At 40.3% G+C, this 21,563-nt stretch overlaps 1 protein-coding gene across 1 annotated transcript; it reads right to left on the bottom strand.

Moving 5' to 3' along the window:
• Positions 1–316: 316 nt before the first annotated feature.
• Positions 317–14,837, bottom strand: slc6a22.2 (solute carrier family 6 member 22, tandem duplicate 2). Its single transcript, XM_013138175.4, is given in 15 exon segments — positions 317–675; positions 1,347–1,517; positions 3,142–3,242; positions 3,486–3,588; positions 3,819–3,875; positions 3,877–3,957; positions 4,327–4,439; positions 10,248–10,372; positions 10,481–10,584; positions 11,918–12,052; positions 12,165–12,297; positions 12,534–12,618; positions 12,709–12,849; positions 14,242–14,376; positions 14,636–14,837. Coding segments are annotated over 15 exon segments (1,893 nt in total). The 3' UTR covers positions 317–468.
• Between the last annotated feature and the right edge of the window lie 6,726 nt (positions 14,838–21,563).

Genomic DNA, 21,563 nt, shown 5'->3' with positions numbered 1-21,563 from the left:
GCCATACTGTTTATAACGGTTAGGGAAACATCAGATCACCAATTATATAACCTACTAAAACACTGAGTTTATAATATTGCCATAGGTCTTTTAAAAATGAAAATAAAGCCTTAATCAATAACAATTTACACTGTCACTTATTCTAAATTGCAAAAATGCAAAAAAAAGATTTATTGTAAAGAATGGATTCATGATTTGACAGCACAATTTAATGTAGATTTATACCAGCTGACAGATGAGAGTTTGTGACGTGTAGTCAGGGAAGGCATAATTTAATATTGAAATGTTCATACGTTTTTTTCCAAAAAGCCCCATCAAAGGCACTGGGGTACAGATACAGCTTCTGACTAATCATTTACAAAATGGGAGGTTTCAAAATGTAATTGTTATTTGCAAGTCCCAGACTGCATCTTGAAGAGGCATCAGAAGGGACATCCATCCCTGGTCTCTCTGGTCAGAATCAATGTTTCACATTCCACAACAGGGTCTTTCGTTGTTACTGGATACTGTCTTTGTGCTGGTATTGCACTCAGCTGCGGTGACTGTAGGGGTTCGGCTTAGTGTCCGTAACGTGCAAAGTTCTGTGAATGTCTGAAACACTTCTGGGAGGTGGAGGGCCTCCTGGGACATGGGTTTGGGTAGGTCATCTGCTGCCCTGGTTAACACATCAAGTCTCTGTTAGGAGGGAAGGAACTCTTAATAATACATTATTAAAAACATATAGGAGGTGCACAGCACCCCCTATATTTATTTTGACAGTATTAGTGCTGCAGGAATGAGATGCCCACTGCCCACATAAAGAATATTGATGTCATCCATTATCCTTTAAAAGCACTGGGGAAGTGTGATATTTGAATACTAATTCCATGCTCCACTTTGAACAACACACTATTACACTGTTATCAAAACTTGCCCACAGTACTCTAACACAGCATATAAACTGATAAAAGACCCTTAAGCCAATATCTTCCTATTAAATTAATGTGCTATCCATTGCAAAGCCCACAATAGGATTTACAGACCACCCGCTCAACAACTGACTGAATTATCTCCCATCAGGTAGGAGATATATAAGTGCCCTTTGAAAAGGAGTTTAATCCCAGGGCTGCTGGGTATAAATTATTGTCTGGGGTAAGGATAAGGTGTAACAACTTATGTCTGACTTTTTCTATGGTTCGTTTCCATCTGTCTATTCTGTAATATTGGGGGTAAACAACACCAGGTTGGCATTGCTCTCCTTTTTCCAAGGAAATTAGAATTTGCAGTCTCATTAGTTTATGTGTCAGACTTGATAACTTAAGACTGTGACCAACAAATCATGACAGAAATCCAGCGTTTCTGTTTACCTGCCGCAGTGAACCAGGGGTGACACTGATCTTGTACAGCATCCAGAATGGAACAAGCAGTGTCGAGGAGAGAGTAAAGAATCCACCAATAGCGTAGCCCCACCAGGGGTAAATGTATGTGTTGTTGAGTTTGAGGGGGGTACTCTTGGCCAGGTAGAAGACAAATGTCCCCTACAGAAATGTATATTAGGGGCATGAAAAATACTTTGAGTTTCAATGTGGATTTTCAATGTGGATATAGACAAGGGGCTTGTATGAGAATGTAAGCATTCACTACTTCACGTCGCTCTGGGAAAGACATTGTCCAAATTATGTAAAAAGTAATTCACATTACATTGATTTAGATGCTCTAATCCAGGCTATGCTAAACATGTTTGCAAAAAGAAATATATTAAGATTAAGAGCAGCACAATACAAATACTAAATTGTCTTCTGCTGTATACACTGTAATAACAAATATGTTAATTAATGAGATATTACTAAAATGTGCATTCCTTGATCAAGGGAATGAATACATTGGGAAGCTCCCTTATTGTGTCATCACAAAAATACACTCCACAATCACACCATCAAGAACAATGACACGCTTTTGTGATTGAAGGACTACCAGGTCATTGGGATGTCTTAACTCATTCCCTCTTTGGGGTAACTCAATGTTCTGTTTCACTTGGTAATTTTGTACAAGACAGTATATGGACATATACCTGTTACTTAGGAGGAGAAGTGCGGAGAAGCCTGGATGAGTTGTTGTTTATAACCCTGGGAGAGTTCTTTTTTTGCTTACAAAGCAGGGACTGTGTTTGGACTATACTTTCTCCTGTTGTTCTGAGTCTTTATTTCAACCAATCCCACAAAAGTAAGGTTGGGGTAACTGATTTAACCTTAAAAGGGAAAGGTTCTCTGTTATTTACAAACACAGAATGCCAGTGCAGACTGAATTCAGAGCCCTGTGCTGAAGCCCTTCCTTAATGGCCTCGTAGGTTCCAGTTATGTGGCCCTGAATGCCACACTGTCCCTTTTGACCCAGTTTAAACAGTGTGGAGTGGCTGTTCTCTCAGCGTCACACCCCGAGAGAGAGAGTGTCAAGCTCATCCAACAGGAGAGGATCCTGAACGAAGCCCCAACGAGGCGTACAAAACAACCCCTTTTGTAGGCCTTGGCTCACCGAGGCCAAGGCTTACAAAAGGGGTAGACAGAGCTCCCAAGGGGTAGAGAGACAACAGAATAGTAGAGCTGACTCTATTAGTTTCTTACTCTCCCCTATTAAAATGCACGGGCGACCCAAATCACCAAAATCCTTGAAGACAGCTGGGTGAGCCCAGGCACTGCAACCTATCCTGTCATTTTTTAAATGTAATTTTCATTTTAACACATTCAGGCACCTCATCCATACTGTGTGTCTGCACTTTGTGCTCTTTCTGAATGATTTGTGAATGATTGTAGAGTGTGAATGATTGTAGGGTGTGAATGATTGTAGAGTGTGAATGATTGTAGAGTGTGAATGATTGTAGGGTGTGAAATATTGTAGATTGTGAATGATTGTACAGTGTGAATGATTGTAGAGTGTGAGTGATTGTAGAGTCAGAATGGTTGTAAAGTGTGAGTGATTGTAGAGTGTGAATGATTGTAGAGTTTGAGTGATTGTATAGTGTGAATGATTGTAGAGTTTGAGTGATTGTAGAGTTTGAGTGATTGTAGAGTGTGTCTAGGTACTGACGCGGCAAAGATACGTCCCCATAGTCTGGCATATTGATCAAATGAAAGGGAACATTGTTTTATCTAGCAAGATACTTACTATGCATGTGACTGGTGTGATGTACATCCAACAGAACTTCATGAATGAACACGGACGGTAGCCAATCATGTCCTCTACATTATCATAGAGCCTATCCGCACCTTAAAAATGTATCCACTTTAGCAATGATTCACAGATGACTCATGAGATGGAAAATGTATTTGATTTACATTAGCTTAACAAGTCTAATGATAAAAGCATCATTGGTATGATGAGATACAATGATGAAATGTGTTGATTTCACTTATATGTATAGCACTCTAGGTTCCCTAAATGGAATTCCACTATTAACAATTTTGATTGAAAACATTTGGGTAATTGTGGTTTACCCTGATACTTCTCACCATAACACCATCCAACACAGACAGCCTGGAGAATAGCAAAGACGAGGAGAGTCATACCACTACAGGCGTAGTAATCAAACAGCTGAAACACATACAGGCCACCCTACATGAAAGGAAGGACGGATGGAGAGAGAAAGATGGTGAAAGAAAAGAGAGAATGGAGGTGAGTTCTAAAAATTGCAGTCGACACGCTTCATTCTCCGCAAATTTTTCTGACAGGATAGCATGAACAGAAACGCTCAAATATCTATTCTTTCAACAGTATAAAAGATCTCTGGTCATATTACAAATGTGCTTTTTAAATCCTGTTCAACCAGTATTCTAGAATCTCACCTCTGTGACCATTAGCAGGCCAATGAGGAAGCTGCACACACAAATGCCAAGAAGGAAGTTTTTTCCGCAGATGGCCCACATAGAAGAAAGAGGGGTACATGTCTGAGATAGCTGTGACCAGGGCCTCGTGATTCACAAACTGAGGAGCAAAAGGGTTGTAAGCATTTGAACCATTTTACATCAACAGTCATCATGAAGCAGGGAGTATAGGATACAAAATGGCAATGTTTGTTTTTCATCTCCTTAACAGGAAGCCAGAGACTGTCCTCCCAAATGTGTTTTCCTACAATACAGACTCTCACAACCAAACTGTTTGAGCTGCAAACTAATAATTACCACAGTTATACAACTAGTTCTAAAAATGTTTTTTGTATCCTCAGGTAACTATTCAGAAATGTTTACTTCGTCAATATTCGCCTTGAGTGATACCCCACCATCTTGTCAACATGTAACCAAACAATATGTCAATCAATATATCAATATATCAAACATATATCAATCTGCCGACCTCACTGTCCAAGCCAAGGACGATGATCATGACGAAGAAGCAGATGGCCCAGAGCTGGGGTACTGGCATCATGGCCACAGCACGAGGGTAGGCGATGAATGCCAAGCCAGGACCTGTAAGTGGTACATAAAGCATTGCATTGTCTTGATATTGCTTAGCAGCATGAACATACGTATATAATAAGGTACTACAGTGGACAGAGTACTAAAAAATCATACTGTATTTACAACCCCTTTTCCAAAAAAAGTTGGGACGCTACTTAAAATGTAAAACTCAACATTTCAAATGTTGAAACTGAGACATTTTAGAGTTTCTTGAAAAATATATGCCCACTTTGATTTCGATGCCAACAACACATTTAAAAACAGTTGGGAGAGAGGATGGGTCAAGAAGTGAGGATGGGGAGGGTTTCACCACTCTGTAAAAGACTGTGCAGGCAAATAGTGCAACAATTAAAGAATAACATTCCTCAACATTCCTAAAATTGCACTGAGTTTGGGGATCTCATCATCTACAGTACATAATATAATTAAAAGATGCAGAGAATCGCGAAAAATCTCTATATGCATGGGACTAAGCTGAAAACCAATATTACATGGCTGTGATCTTCTCAGGGAGCACTGCATTAAAAAAAGAGACAATTCTGTATTGGAAATCACTGCATGGGAACAAGAACCCTTCCGAAAACCATTGTCTGTAAAAACTCTACCATGCAAAGAAGAAACCATACAAAAACAAGATCCAGGACCACTGCCGCCTTCTCTGGGCCCAAACTCATTTAAGATGGACTAAGGTGAAGTGGAAAACTGTCCTATGGTCTGACGAAAACGATCCTGTGGTGTGACAAATTTCAATATTTGTAATAATTATTGTTGATCATGAACGCCGCGTCTTCTGGCCTAAGAAGGAGAGGGACAATCCGGTTTCATATCAGTGCACAGTTCAAAAGCCAGCTACCAGCTACAAAAAAATGACACAGCGCAAATAAATTAAGAGAACACTTAAATCGAACATCGGATCTTGATGAACTAAATATATTAATGTCTTTACTGGACATTGTATAATTGACATGAAAACAGTCAAAATGACATAACAACAGTCAATGGAAACCAAAATCACCAATCGATTCAGGGCTGGATTCAAATTCACACTGAAAATCTAAGTAAACAATTGAAATCATAGACTGTTCCAACTTAGGAATTGGCAAATGACGCACTGATACAAAATGTCCCAGAAGTTTTTAGTTGCATTCAGGTATGGGGAATGTGAGGGCCAGTCAATGGTATAAATGCCTTCATCATCCAGGAACTGCCTACACACTCTGGCTACATAAGGCTGGGAATGTCCTGTACCAGGAAGAACCCAGGGTCCACTGCACCAGCATAAGGTCTGACGATGGGTCTGAGGATTCACCTCAGTACCTAACAGCAGTCAGGATACAGTTGGCTAGCACATGGAGGTGTATGCGACCCTCCAAGGAAATGCCTCCCCAGACCATCACTGACCCACCACCAACCGGTCAAGCTGGATAATTTTGCAGGCAGCAAAATGTTCACCACAGTGTCTCCAGACTCGTTCACGTCTGTCACATCTGCTTAGTGTGAACTTGCTCTCATCTGTGAAGATAATGGGCTGCAGGTGCCGCCTCATGCTACTAGTCGTGACAAGGACACTAGCAAAACACAAAACTAGAGAAGAATAAAAAAAGGAAGGATAAGCAGAAAGCAATTTTCTGTAGACACTACCTGCAAAACCATTCCCTTTTTTGGGGTTGTCTTGCTGTTGCCTCTCCAGTGCACCTGTTGTCACTTTCATTTGCACCAAAACAGGTGACCTTGATTCACAAACGTTTATGCTTCCTAACTGGACAAGTTGATATCCCTGAAGTTTCATTGATTTGGTGTTACCCAGCCAACAATTTTCCATTGTCAAAATGTTGTTACGACGTTATCTGGCGACCAAAATTAGGTAGCAGCAACGTTGTCAGCTACGTTGTCACAACCGGAAAAGAGAATGTTTTCTTGTTGTCGCTACGACTTAACTAATTGAGGTTGTCAGTTGGTCGCTAGCATGTCGTAGCAACATGGTATTTATAAGGTTGTCGGTTGGTAATCGCGAATCCCAGGCATTCTATCCAGTTGACCATTCACTGCCCTTTTCCTCTTACATTTCCTATATTCATACGTACAGCTAAATATAAGTATTCAGACCCTTTATTCAATACATTGTAGTAGCATGTTTGGTATGTAGCAATCACAGCTTTGAGTTTGGGTATGACTCCACTAGCTTCGTACACCTGGACTTTCTACATTTCGTGCAGTTTCTACATTTTCTTCCTTGCAGATCCTCTCAAACATTGTCAGATTGAATGAACTGGGATTCAGGAATCCATGCAGGCTTTGGCCTGTTCATTCGTAGACTTTTCCCAAAGTCACTTCAGTGTGGTCTAAGCACTCAGTCATTGTTGTGCTGGTGGTTCCAGATTTCACAATAATTGAGGTCCTGAGAACTTACAAGAAGCAATTTTTTCATATTACCTTCCCCAGATGTATGCCTTGACGTATGTGGGATCCGAACCACCTTTTGCAATTAAGGAAATCAGAAATTCTTTGGCTGTGATCTGGATGTAACTTCTTAATGCTGGATGTATACTTCCTCATGTGATTGGCAGCTTTATGTTTTCTTTGAATGGACATCATGCCTGGACATAAGTTTTCATTGAAATTTCAGGGTGATTGCCAACTCTTTGGAAGTGGGTGGCTCAAGTACAGAACATGGGTGTTGAAGATCACAGATTAAGTTATTGATAAGCTTGTTAGCGGCTATCTGGGAGATTTTATTTGTCATTGGTCGTCTTGAAGATTTTTGCTTCCTCCCATTGCCATCATATGAGATAGCATTACTTGTTTTCTAGCTCGTTAAAGGGCTGTTTAATTGTTTCTTGGTCCACTTTGAGTGATAAGGTGAAGGTATTGTAGACATCATCTATGATTTTACCGCTATGAACAGAAATATTAATTAATGTATGCTAAGTGAATGACACATAACCTAAAGATGAAATACAGAATTATAAACTAATCCATCTATTGTTCCCTTTTCACACATATAAAAAAAAGAGAAGTAGACATTGAGAGAACATTCCTTATGAGACACTGATGTTACAGTAACAGAATAATACCATCTAAGTAAGACCATCTAACCAGAACCCTGTTTCCAAAAAAGTTGGGACGTTGTTCAAAATGTAATGATGAACAGAATGCAATGATGTGCAAATCATTTAAACTCTACATTCAATAGAAACTAGTTCGAAGACAACATAACAAATGTTAGACATTTTATTGTTTCTTTATCTTTATTGTAAAATATACACTCACCTAAAGGATTATTAGGAACACCTGTTCAATTTCTCATGAATGCAATTCTCTAATCAACCAATCACATGGCAGTTGCTTCAATGCATTAAGGGGTGTGGTCCTGGTCAAGACAATCTCCTGAACTCCAAACTGAATGTCAGAATGGGAAAGAAAGGTGATTAAAGCAATTTTGAGCGTGGCATGGTTGTTGGTGCCAGACGGGCCGGTCTGAGTATTTCACAATTTGCTCAGTTACTGGGATTTTCACGCACAACCATTTCTAGGGTTTACAAAGAATGGTGTGAAAAGGGAAAAACATCCAGTATGCGGCAATCCTGTGGGCGAAAATGCCTTGTTGATGCTAGAGGTCAGAGGAGAATGGGCCAACTGATTCAAGCTGATAGAAGAGCAACTTTGACTGAAATAACAACTCGTTACAACCAAAGTATGCAGCAAAGCATTTGTGAAGCCACAACAAGCACAACCTTGAGGCGGATGGGCTACAACAGCAGAAGACCCCACCGGGTACCACTCATCTCCACAAATTGGAAAAAGAGGCTACAATTTGCACGAGCTCACCCAAATTGGACAGTTGAAGACTGGAAGAATGTTGCCTGGTCTCGATTTCTGTTGAGACATTCAGATGGTAGAGTCAGAATTTGGCATAAACAGAATGAGAACATGGATCCATCATGCCTTGTTACCACTGTGCAGGCTGGTGGTGGTGGTGTAATGGTGTGGGGGATGTTTTCTTGGCACACTTTAGGCCCCTTAATGCCAATTGGGCATTGTTTAAATGCCACGGCCTACCTGAGCATTGTTTCTGACCATGTCCATCCCTTTATGACCACCATGTACCCATCCTCTGATGGCTACTTCCAGCAGGATAATGCACCATGTCACAAAGCTCGAATCATTTCAAATTGGTTTCTTGAACATGACAATGAGTTCACCGTATTGAAATGGCCCCCACAGTCACCAGATCTCAACCCAATAGAGCATCTTTGGGATGTGGTGGAACGGGAGCTTCGTGCCCTGGATGTGCATCCCACAAATCTCCATGAACTGCAAGATGCTATCCAATCAATATGGGCCAACATTTCTAAAGAATGCTTTCAGCACCTTGTTGAATCAATGCCACGTAGAATTAAGGCAGTTCTGAAGGTGAAAGGGGGTCAAACACAGTATTAGTATGGTGTTCCTAAAAATCCTTTAGGTGAGTGTAGTTCTTAATTCAAAGCTGACTGACTTTTCATAATGCTCCAAATGTCCAAGGTGAATAGATAAAAAAAAGGAGCAAAAAAACCTTGACACCTGAACAATGGTAAAAGTTATATGGTCTGATGAACCTCTTTCCCCTCACTTTCTACATCCAGATTACATTTGGAGAAAGCCAAAAAAGTTTTGCTGCCAACTGTTAAACATGTGAATGGTGTATTCATCTCATAGGGTCTGATGATTGCTCTACATGGACATATAATGACTAGCGAATATGAGTCCACTATACCAGGTGTACATGCATACATTGTTTCCTCTTTGATGTTCCAGTATTCAAGGGTGATAATGCTGCTATACACACTGCTAAACAAATCCAAGAGTGGTTTTATCATGGCCTTCCCACACACCTAATTGTCACTGTCACCTAATATTAGCTAGCTAACTAGCTGAAATAACCAATATGGGTAGTTAAAGTTAACTAGCCACCACCACCACACAGTGACAATGACGTTCTTACAATCGTGCAGTTATCATCATTGGTTGGTGGTGTTATTGGAAGCCATGCAACATTAGTTAATTAGTTAAAACAATAAAAACTAAAATCATTATCAGCTAACTCAGCTACTAATACGTGTAACATCAGCTAAGAACGTGCGCAGAATACATAAGTCTAGAGCAAAAATGCTCTAATTGCTAGTAATCTTACCTTTAAATGTTTCACGAAGTTTGAGGCAGAGTTTTGTAGCCAAGTGTTCTTCATCTTGGGCATGCAAAGCTTTCATTGCCTAAGTACACTATAGTTCTTGAAGGTAAAACAGTCACTGGGATGCAGCCAAGGACTATCCTCCTCAGCTTCTTCAGAAAATGGATCTGTCAGTGACTCCAGAATCTCCTCAGTCTCATTCTCCTCCCACCATTGCTCACCAGTGACTCCTCTCACCATTGCTTTGCTTTGACAGACATGACTAAATTAAAATATTCAGACTGACTTACTTTTTGTTTATGAGCACATATTGATTTGATTCACCTGCTTTTGGTGCAACGTGTGAAATTGGATTTGGTTGGTCACAAAACAAGAAGGAACACTATTTTTGTGGCTCCATTCCAAAAACGTTATGTGCCAACCTTACATTATTGACAGTAAACATAATTATACTCCGTTACACAGAGTACATTTTCTGATGGGGGGCCATTTCGGGGCAATTAAGTAGTAATGCCATGCTTCAGTCCAGTCTCCTAAGTCCATTGTTGAGCAATTATATAGTTGTCAAACTAACACAAGGGAGGTTTATTGGAGGTGCTGTATGTAAATGGTGACACTTTAAGGTAAGAAGTTACATGTGGAGCTACCTGATTCAGCCACCATGGAGATGTCCATGCCCTGTTCGTACGCCATAAAGCCCAGTACAGAGAAGATGGCAAAACCTGCTACAAAGCTAGTCAAACTGTTTAGCAGGCAAAGATACACACAGTCCCTATAACGAAGAAGAATACATTAGATTGCCTCAAACTCACAGAAAAAAGTATCACCTCGACAATATTTAATCACAGAGTTGATGAGATTAATTGCAAATGCAAAATACCTGTAGCAGTTGTTGTTATACTTGTTGTAGCTGCCTAATGCTGTCAAAACTCCTGTACAAACTCCAAAGGAGTAAAATATCTGGCTTCCCGCATCCATCCATACCTGAAACAATTAATTTGTCAAAATATCAGTAAAATGTGGTAGAAAGTAATTGTGGCAGAACTGGAGACATGCTGATTCCCGGCTTGTTATAAGACCTCCATCATCATCCCAGTCCCCAAGAAGTCAAGGATCACAGTACTTAATGTCTACAGACCCGTCCCCCTGACCTCTGTGGTTATAAAGTCATTTGTACTGTCCCACCATCATTGACCCTCTACTTGACCTGCTGCAGTTTTCCTACAGAGCTGACAGGTTTGTGGACGACACGGTCAACATGGCTCTTCACTTCATCCTCCAGAGTCTGGACTCCCCTGGAACCTAGTGCCCGAGTCCACACACAGGTGGACCACAGCCTTCCAGTCCAACATGAAGCAGCATGTGAGGCTGGGGAAGCAAAAGGCTCCCCCCTAGGCTGTGTCCTGTCCTCTTCTCCCTGTACTCCAACAGCTGCACCTCCAGTCTCCACTCTGTCAAGCTCTTGAACCACCCTCATCTGACTTATTTTTGTCCTGGTGCAGTCAGAACAACTTGGAGCTCAATGGTAGAGATGATAGTGGACTTCAGGAGAAGCCCAGCTGGCCTTCCCCCCAGCGGCGTGGGTGGCTCCCCAGTCAACTCTGAGGAGTCCTTTTGCTTTCTGGACACCACCATCACCCAGGACCTCAAGTGGGAGCTGAACACTACCTCTCTTACAAAGAAAGCACAGCAGAGGATGTGCTTCCTGCGACATTCAACCTGCCAATGACTGTGATGGTACATTTCTAGATTGCCATCATAGAGTCCATTCTGACCTCCTCAAACAGGTTGATTGGCTGTAGTCTTCCGTCTCTACATGACCTACACACCTCCAAGATGCGGAGGCGAGCGGAAAAAGATTGGGGCTGATCCCTCTCACACCAAAAATTGACAATTCAGTGCTCTCCCCTCTGGCAGAAGGTGAGGTCTGTCAGGGCCAAAACCTCCCGCCACAAGAACAATTTATTTCCTATAGCAGTAGACCTCCTGAACACACCCCTGGAACCAAATTGACTATAGCCCGCTTCCAACATACACACACAACCCTCAACTGGACAAAATCTTGCACCCTTACATATACTTTTAGTTACTTTTAGTAATTTATTAATGCACAGTCTACTATTTTTATGCTCAGTCCACTGTTCTCATTTGTTTTTACTTCCCTTGTTACTTTTGCAATAATTGTTGCATCAAACGGCCAGAACAATTATTTGTTTGTTGTGAAACTTACTTGGCAATAAAACTCTTTCTGATTTCTGATTCTGAAGTATGTGTCTGTGAAATGGATCTTAGTCTTGGACACAAAGTGGGTTTTTACCTGTGGGTCCGCGAGGCGGGCTGGATCTGGATAGAGGTAGAATTTAATGCCATCTATGGCCCCCGGCAGTGTGAGTCCACGAACAAGCAACACCCCCAGCATCACATAAGGGAAGGTGGCAGTGAAGTAAACCACCTAAGGAGGGAGGGGGCCAGACCAACATTACATTACCTAAGTATATGGGTTATATTACATCTCTACAGCATTCCTGGGGTCATTAGGGTTAATGGTGGAGAACCAACATTACCTTCCCAGTAGACTTGACTCCTTTCCAGACACAGAAGTAACAGATAATCCAGGACAGAAGAAGACACAGAGCAAGGTCCCAGCGAACATTTCCTATCTCTTCAATTCCCCCAGACAAGCCCAATATTCTTCTCCTGAGAGTGAGAAATATATTTCAGTAATGTACAGTGAAACTGTGTGTGTGTGTGTGGGGGGGGGCTGCTTAATAAATAATAATAACTTTATTTGTGTAGCACTTTCCTAGTGCAGTTACACAGAGTGCTTTACACACCATAAAAACAGAAATACATTTAAAATATATATATATATATATAAAAATTTAAGTGAAAGAAGCAAAAATAATATACATTTACATTATCAGGTCACTTACTCCCAAAATTCAGTGACTGAGGATGCAGTGTTCCCCTGAGAGTCATCAGAGAATGTGTTGTTTTGGCCATGCTCAAAACAGTTGTCTTATAGTGGGAGGAAAATAAGCTGTTAGAAAACATTTAGACCAACCAAAATTACATGATATTGACAAACTTTGAAATTACAAACTGTACCTGTGTTCCAACTGTTTTTACAACTGGCCCATGGGAGTTCTGAGCTAAAGGAAGAGAAGAGGTATAGGAACGCCCAGGCCAAAATGATGATATAGTACACTCCAGTGTATAAAACAACAACCTGACTTCCGTAGCCGAGCCCTTAAAAGAGAGGTCCAACACCATAAAACAACAATGGACTAACCCAAGACTAGAAATGACACGGATACAATCAACAAATCACATGAATGTTCACAAAGTATAAACTTAAGCAAGATTGTATGAACCATATTTTACAATGGAACCACACTTGCTAGACACAGAGACAGGCCATAGAGAAACAATAGATTTGTAGAGGGGGAGATGGAGTTACCCAATTAAGTACTATACAATGTTAAAGCCTCCCGAGACCCTGTGTCCGCTTATGAGGACACAATGATTTAGTCTTCCAGCACCATATACTCAGTTATGCTTAACTTAAACCTATTGTCCTGATTAGAGGACAGTTGTCTGCGCCATCCTTAGATATTATACTTATCAGGTCTTACTAATCCAAAATAGCTAAGAGAAATAAAAAATGCATACATAAGCTCAGATCTTAGGACATCAGAACTATAGTTGTTTAAATCAAGTACTGCTAAATAACTACACTGCAAATTTCTTACTAAGTTAATACAATTACAATCTTTACCAATCAAATATGGTAAAACATCTCATTGTGGTGTAGATTTAGCATTTTCTAGAATAGCCTTCTTTGTCTGGAGAACAAGAATTGTTCTGTTTATTTGTATTTAAACTACCATTGGTAGGGTCCATGTGTAGCCCACCCACTGTATGTGCCTTCTACTGAGCTTGGCCCCAAAAAAGTACAGGGCAGTCTAAATTAGGCATATTTAATTTGTAATAGCCCATATCATATTTATGTGTACATTCTAGTCAATTCTGAGACTTTCTTATCCACAGAAACTTACATTGGTGAGTGCATTCATTTTTATTTTTCTCGTTCTGGCCCCCTGTGTACATATATTTCATTTTTTATTTTATTTCTTTCATATTTTGATTTACTCTTTTATGAAATAGGATGGTTTTTTTTCTTTGGAATGGGAGTGAACACATATAATGACATTTCATATGCTATTTCAGCTTTCTAGTATAAAGCCGGCTACAGCATTAGATAAGCTGGTCTACTAGTTGTATTCATCATTTTGTTCATTGTCACCAAGGTCGCTCAAATAAAGGGAACTGTGTTGATACCCAGACTGATGTAAAGCTACTCTAATGTCTGTAAGGCTCTTTGTTATGTCCTGTTAGTGGTGTGTTAACCTGCTGCACCCACTTCTTTGTTCCATGTAATTTTCAGTAAATCTGGTGGCTAAACAGTGTTTTTTTTATATATATATATATATATATATATATATATATATATATATATATAATATTGTAAACCTTAAATATTTTAGGTTCTGATGGGATGACACAGACATTTATATGTTCTTCAAGAATCAATGGGTAGATAACATTCATTTAACTTTTGATTTCCCCTTTAATATTTACCTTCAAAAAGTGGGCAGATTTTCCTCCAGCAAGTAATTCCACCCTGACTAGTATATTGACCCAACGATGTCTCCAGGAAGAAGAGGGGAGTACCGCAGGTAAACAGGAACACAATGTAGGGGACAAAGAAAACCCCTTTTGGAGCAAGGTTTTATAAGTAATTCACATAAAATCTAAATTGACTCATTTTCAATCGCTGTCAACATCAGGGAGGTTTTACATTATTGTAGCTATGCAGAGAACTTAAAGGTGTATATATCATATGGATCAACTAATCCCAGATTGCTCCAAATGTTTCTAATTTACCGCAGAATATCCACCATTACAGTATATGGAGCCCTATGTGAATACGTTTGCTTTCCATGTCAAAATAAAACATGGTTGCGATGCTCACCTCCCCCATTTTTATAGCAAAGGTATGGAAACCTCCACACGTTTCCCAGTCCAACAATGTGTCCAGCTGCTGCCAAGAGGAACTCAATTTTGCTGCCCCACTTGCCCCTATCCTGGGGCTCCGGTTCAACATGTCCTATGTTTGTCTGGCTTCCTGGACTCATCATCTTCAACTTCACCTCTGTCTCATAAAAACTCCCCATTTCTGTGTTTGAAAGTGTATCACAATGTCCTGAAATGTTACACATTATAACAAAGATATTGAATAACTACTTAAGAAACTGTATAGAGTATTATTTTGAAAACTAGGCTTTTGCCTGTACTATCTAGCAAATAAATGAATCAGGTTCACTGGTGATTCAGAATTCTCCCCTGATCCAATATATATATATGTATATATTTTATGTACTTTGATTTAATACAGAGTAAATTTTAACGACAAATTTTGCCTTTGCAACCCAAATAGCTGAGTTGACTACACAATAGAGTAAAATGATATTTGTCTGAAATATAAGTGTATTAGGCTAGTTAGATTTTAGAGACCAGTTAACAACTAAAACATTTATTGCAGAAACTGATGTATGACTCATTAAAACATTCAGCTCCGGAAAAAATTAAGAGTCCACGGCACCTTTTTCTTTCCTTTCCAAAAAAGTTGAAAAGGAATATTTTGAGTGAGGAACAGAAGCGTTCAATTTGCAGTGGTCTCTTAATTTTAAACTTTTTTGGAAAGGAACGAAAAAGGTGCAGTGGTCCCTTAATTTTTTCCAGAGTTTTATGTAGCAAAACAGTAGATTTGTTCTGACCATTTCTGAGATTGTTTTATCTGTTTATCTGTTGTCTTGTCAGTCAAAGCAATTTGACCCTACAGTAACTGTATCATGACAAAGAATATGTATTCTAAATCACCACAACACACCACAAACAAATTTTACTTATGTCTTAAATACTGTTCAAATTCCAATGTTAAATTGCATCTGTACATAAAATGCATAGTATTAAAGGAAAATAAGTATATCTATGTAACCCTTTCATATTTGAATGAATTAAAAACCTATGTCAAAGTAAAAGTAGTTCCTGTACCTTAAGCAGCAGATGTACTGTAAACAGTCAGGTGCTCATGAAAAGATTTCTCAACACTGTGGATTTGTTTCCAGTGCACCAAAGTGAGGGAAACCAAGGATATCAAGTGAGCTCACTACACTGGAGAAAGCTGGTGTGTTTTTTAACGAGGTCATGAAATAAGATAGCACAACCCGATACGACAGTTTAGTTCATTCTCACTGCTAGGCATACTTTTTAGTTACTACCTTCGAACCCTGTCCTGCAATTAGAATTTTACTCATTCCAGCCTCCCTAAACTTGAATTCTTATCTAGAAATGTGCGTTATACAGTTATTCTGATTGGTCAGATTTTTTATTTCTTTACCAGGATTGACTTTAGGACAAACTGTTTTGTATTAAATGAAACTTATTTAGTGTGAATAAAGTGAGTAGGATAAAATAGTAAATCCCTAAAGCTTCTTGATGTACAGATACAACAAAATCTCATAGAGCTGATACATTTGATCAATCCCAGAACATGTAGATACCAGTAGCAGTCAGATTACCTCTAACGCAGGTTCTGTCTTTCAAGAGTTTTACTTATTTTACTTTACAGTAATACTTAGAAGTTGAGTGAAGGCAGCTTGTTTCTCCCAGTGTTTATTATTAACAGACTAAGAGTTTAACATTTACGAGCTTAAAGGAATGAAACTCATCCTGTATATGGTGTCACTGAGTCTGACAGCAAGTGGTGTATCTCGCTTTACTATGTAAATCATCTGCATCCTCCAGCTCTTGAAAAAAAGCCCCACCTGTTGTCATCAGAAAGAACTGCAACAAATTGTTATTTTATTTCTCGAAGATTACTTCCTATAATTTATTATCTATGAATATAGCATCTTCCTAGACTGAATATCATTTGTGTTAGGATTTTATTTCATGTTCATTGGTCCCTGCCTAGCTTCTTTAGACTCCGTTCTGCCGATTCGAGTTTGCGGTGGTAGGCCATAGGCTAAGCGTGAATGGGGAACTAGCCGCTCTCTCACAATGCAATGTAAATTGTGTATGTAAAAATATGAATATGTTAGTGTGATCAATGTAGACCACACAAATTTGATGCCAAGTGGGCCTGACAGCCGGTTGCCCCACTACTGGTTCATCTCGTACTTCGGACCTGTCTGGCGCCAACATTATTCGTCAAGAAGAGCGAGGAGGGTAGATTGTTTTACCTAGTTTGTCAGCTAAACAATCTACCAGATAACTTGAGAAAATGAATAAAGTGGACTTCATACTCGAGCACCGGTTTGAAACCCTTAATTTGGAGGAGAAACTTGAAATAAAGCGACTTGGTGCCCATCAGCCACGGGATATTGTCATCACTCAAACTGCTGGTAAAAGTAACCGTTTAACGTTTTAAAAGTTTAACGTGGAGTGTTTTTTGTCGAAAAGGTGGCTAACAGTTAGCATACAAAAGAAGGCACTCTTCTGTTTTCCATGTTTGCTATTTGATGGAAATGCTACTTGGTCGATGACGGGTTACAACGATTTGAAACATCTTTCTGAGAGGATTGCAAGACATGAGAGCAGCGGGAGTCATCTGGACAATGCTGTGAAATTGGGCTTACTTGGAAGGGTAAATGTTGCAGCCCAAACTGCTTTAGGCGCTCCATTGAGCAGCATAACAAACAGGTGGAGGAAAACAGGTACGTTCTCAGTTGGGTCATAACATGTATTAAACTGTGTGGAAAATGTGAAACCGCACTGCGGGGGCATGGCGATTTGGTGGACTCCCTGAATCCTTGAATCTTCAGATGCATTTTCGAGTCTATGTGTGAGGTCGATTCGAGACTTCAGAGGCACTATGACGCTCAGACCATCTTCACTGTACTAGCACTATACAAAACGAACTGTTAGACTGTATGTATGAAGTGTACAGGGAGGAGATAGTCAAGCAAGTGGACGAGACATAATTTGTTGCACTACAGGATGATGAGACAACTGATGTCTCTTGTAAATCAAAAATGGTTGTTGTGTTGCGAAACATGTTGCCTGACAATACAGTGACAGAGAGGTTTTTGGAGTTTGTGGAAGTCAAAGATAAAACTGGACTTGGCATCTCTAATAGCATTAAGGGTGGGCTGGAACCACTGAAGCTGGGAGAAAAGCTGATCGCTCAGACTTATGATGCTGTAATGAGTGGAAACGTTCGAGGGGTACAGACGCTAATGAAAGAGACAATTGGTTCACTGCTATGCTCACCAGCAACTTTGTTAAGCAAGGATGAGCATCCTGAAGGTGTTTTTTGCAGATTTAACTGCTTTTGCCACCTTTGTCTCTGGCGCTCCAAAACGTGTTGTGGCACTTGCTGAGGCAACACAGAGACGCATTGGAACTTTAACAGTAGAACTGTCAATGCAGTTTGGGAAAACCACGCTGCGCTGCTCCTGTGTATGGAGAACATACGCACACAACCAGGATGGGATGAGGCCACCATAAGTGAGGCATATGGCCTCTGGGACCAAGCCTTTCTGCAGCTGCTGGAAAAAAAAGACAAGCCAGGCCGACGAGTAACCAACACAGCGCTGGAGGCATGCAACACAGTCATCTCCCAGGTGGAGCAGAGGTTTTCACAAAGTGACCACCTGATCGCTGCCAAGCTGGTTGACAGCTCGCTCTTCCCACAATTTGTCCTGTCATTCCCTACATCTAAGTTTGACTGTGCGGTGAAACTATGGCCTAGGAAACGAGGAAAAGTTGAAGTCTGAGCTGACCACTCTGTACCGCCACACTGAGCTTCACACTGGTAAGACGGCCCTGTCTCTGTTAAGATCCATCCGTAAGGACAACCTAGAGGAGACTTTTGCTGAGACTGTCACTCTGCTGAAAATTAGTCAGAGAGGAACTTTTCCTCCTTAAAGAAGGTAAAAACCTTCACTCGCTATACCATGGGACAGCCGCAACTCAACGCATTGGCCATGTTGTCCATCGAAAGCCAGCTGATTGAGCAGCTACATGACTTCATTGCTAAAGTCATCGAAAAGTTTGCCCAAAGGAAGAACCGCTGTGCCACCTTTCCCTTCAAGTGAACCCTCATTCTGCCTTTGAGGTTCTGGTCCGTGCATTGGTCATATTTTTGTGCTGGATCGATTGGTATAGATGGTAACGAGTGTCAGTATGTCCATGCTTATCTATTAAGGATGTTGTCATAGAATGGATCTGTATCCCTATAAAGTTGTCTCTCCGCTTCGTTGTGGCCTTCAGTGTTGTTGAGCTCATTGCTGTTCGCGTATGGCCCTGTAGGCACATTGGTTCTGAGCTTGGTTGCATTACTAATTTAGGTTTGTAAATGTGACAGTGGTAATTTTACATGTGTGTGAGAGAGAAGAACAATTACACAAGAAGATCTCTCTCTCTCTCTCCAGTATGTGTACTACAATCAAATTTCCATCAATCAAATGTATTTATAAAGCCCTTTTTACAACAGCAGTTGTCACAAAGTGCTTTACAGAGACACCCGGCCTTAAACCCCAAGGAGCAAACAACAGTAGTGTTGAATTTCAGTGGCTAGGAAAAACTCCCTAAGAAGGCCGAATTTTAGGAAGAAACCTAGAGAGGACCCAGGCTCAGAGGCGTGACCAGTCCTCTTCTGGCTGTGCCGGGTGAGATATTAAGAGTCCAATTGGAATAATAAATACATTTCTCTGGGCTAAATCCAGAGTCTATTTGATTCTAGACTAGGTCAAAAGTATGACCAGATGGACAAGGACAGGGACAGCAACGGGTCCCCCAAACCAGGTACTCCGCAGGTGTGGACCAGGACCTCATCTCCTCCGAAAATGTAAAACTGGAGGAGACTGAGAAAAGTTAGAATTGCATTCCTCATATCCCCCAGCACAATAATATAGCAGCGTAACACCTTGGAACTGAGACGGGGGGGTCCGGCGACACTGTGGCCCTACCCGGGGGAGGCCCCGGACAGGGCCCAACAGGCAGGAAATCAATCCACCCACATTGCCAGGCATCAACCAAGGGGACACCCACCAATCGCAACCACCCTGAATGAGGGCTGAGTATTGCCAGCAGCGTACAGCCCAATTGCACAAGTGCGCAACAACACCTGGTAGAAGCAAGACACTCTGTCGTTAAAAGTGTTTTGAGGAGCCACGCTGTTTATGTTAAATAAACACATCAGTATCAAGAGGGAGTTTTGTAGCTTTACTGGCATGTATCCTATATTTTGAAATGGTCTGGATTCTTGTGCATAATTGTGCCAATTATTTACATATTAAAACGCCACTGTTAATTACAGACCTTGTAGAGAAGTGCTGACCCATTGGTCAGGATTCTTGTGCATTTGGTCTAGCATGCCAGTGTAATTGCTTGTTCATGTGAGGAGACTGGCACGATGTATTTTGAGGGGTCATGGTGCCAACTTGAAAGTGCCAGCTGACTGATACAAGGCATTTTAGATCTTTATCATATATCTGTACTGTATTTAAAACCGTGTTCTTGGGATAAGTGGTCTTTTTAATTGCAATCTGACATATTGGCAGCCTTCCAGCAAACATTTTGTATGCCCCACTGAATTCTGTATTCCTATAATGAGGCACCCAACCGATTGAGGGAAGCAAAAATATTTCTGTGTTTTTGTCTTTGTGGTGGGATCTTAAAATCAGGCACTGCAGTCTAACAGTCATTTAAACAGAGATTGGTGAAATATCAGGGTTCTGTCTAATGGTTTGAGCTGGAGGGTCTGGAGAAAGACTAAATAGGCTGATGCTCAAAGGACATCAGCTAGGTGTATGTATAAGCTGTATATCACATGAATTAAAGATAGACCAAAATCAAGTGTCCCAAAATTACCCATATGCCCCCTCTAATGATCAAACTCCTTCTCCTAAGGCCAAAAAAAACAGAATCAGAAAGTATCCTGAAAAACTATAAATTGTTGTTTTTGTAAGAAAGCAAAACTTTTTTCTGTAAGGAAGTAAGTGGACCCCAAGAAAGTTTACCTTTTGTTTTTACATTTATGGACACAAATGGATATTTGAGTAATATTGGACATTTGAGTTATATCTGTCATCCCATTCTATCAAGATAGAACTGACGTCTGCCAGACAAACTCCTGGATAAAGGCCAAAACTACTGTAATGAAACACTGCCTTTGAACATAAGAACGTTCTATCAACAGTTAGGCAGTGGCATGATGGTTTGGGTCTTTTTTTCTGCCAGGGAGCCTGGCCAACTTGCCATTATTCAGTCAGCCATGATTTCCATATTGTACCAGTGTAAAATATGTAACGCCATTCAAGCAGGAAAGCCCTCAAACGTTACATATTTTAAGTATTACTATAAAGAAAAGTAGGCAAAGAGGTTCTCCACATCAATATAAAACACTGATAGACAGTTACAAGAAATAGCTACATGATTCAGGCAAAGGGATGCAAAGCAAACTTTTAAAGGCAGAAGTGTACTTATTTCTGTATTATAAAATGTGCTGCAAAAATATTTTCCATCTATTTATATCTATAGATAATAGATCAATCCTTGACTTCAGGGACTTTCTTATTGGACTTTCTGATGAGATCAAAGAAGCACCACCTGTTGTTGGTCTGGAGGCGGTCATTACAGAGGCAAGAGGATGTGTTAAAATCACTATTTGAAATAAATTAAGATTCCTGATACTTAGTTTGAAGGTTTTTCATTGAAGTTGTAATTTGCTTCAAAAGAGCATTGTTTTATTGCATTAAGAGTGTATGCATATATGTACATTGCAAAATATAAATACAATACAATGTAGCATTGACTAACCTATCCACCTACCATCAGTGGAAGGACTGTGTTTCAAAACATTTGTAAAGAAAGACATAATACCCTTCAGAGTT

This window comes from Esox lucius, chromosome 17 (assembly GCF_011004845.1).
Source record: "Esox lucius isolate fEsoLuc1 chromosome 17, fEsoLuc1.pri, whole genome shotgun sequence".
Classification (NCBI taxonomy): Eukaryota; Metazoa; Chordata; class Actinopteri; order Esociformes; family Esocidae; genus Esox; species Esox lucius.
Note: the sequence above shows the minus strand (reverse complement) of the source record. Positions and strands in the feature narration are given on the sequence as shown.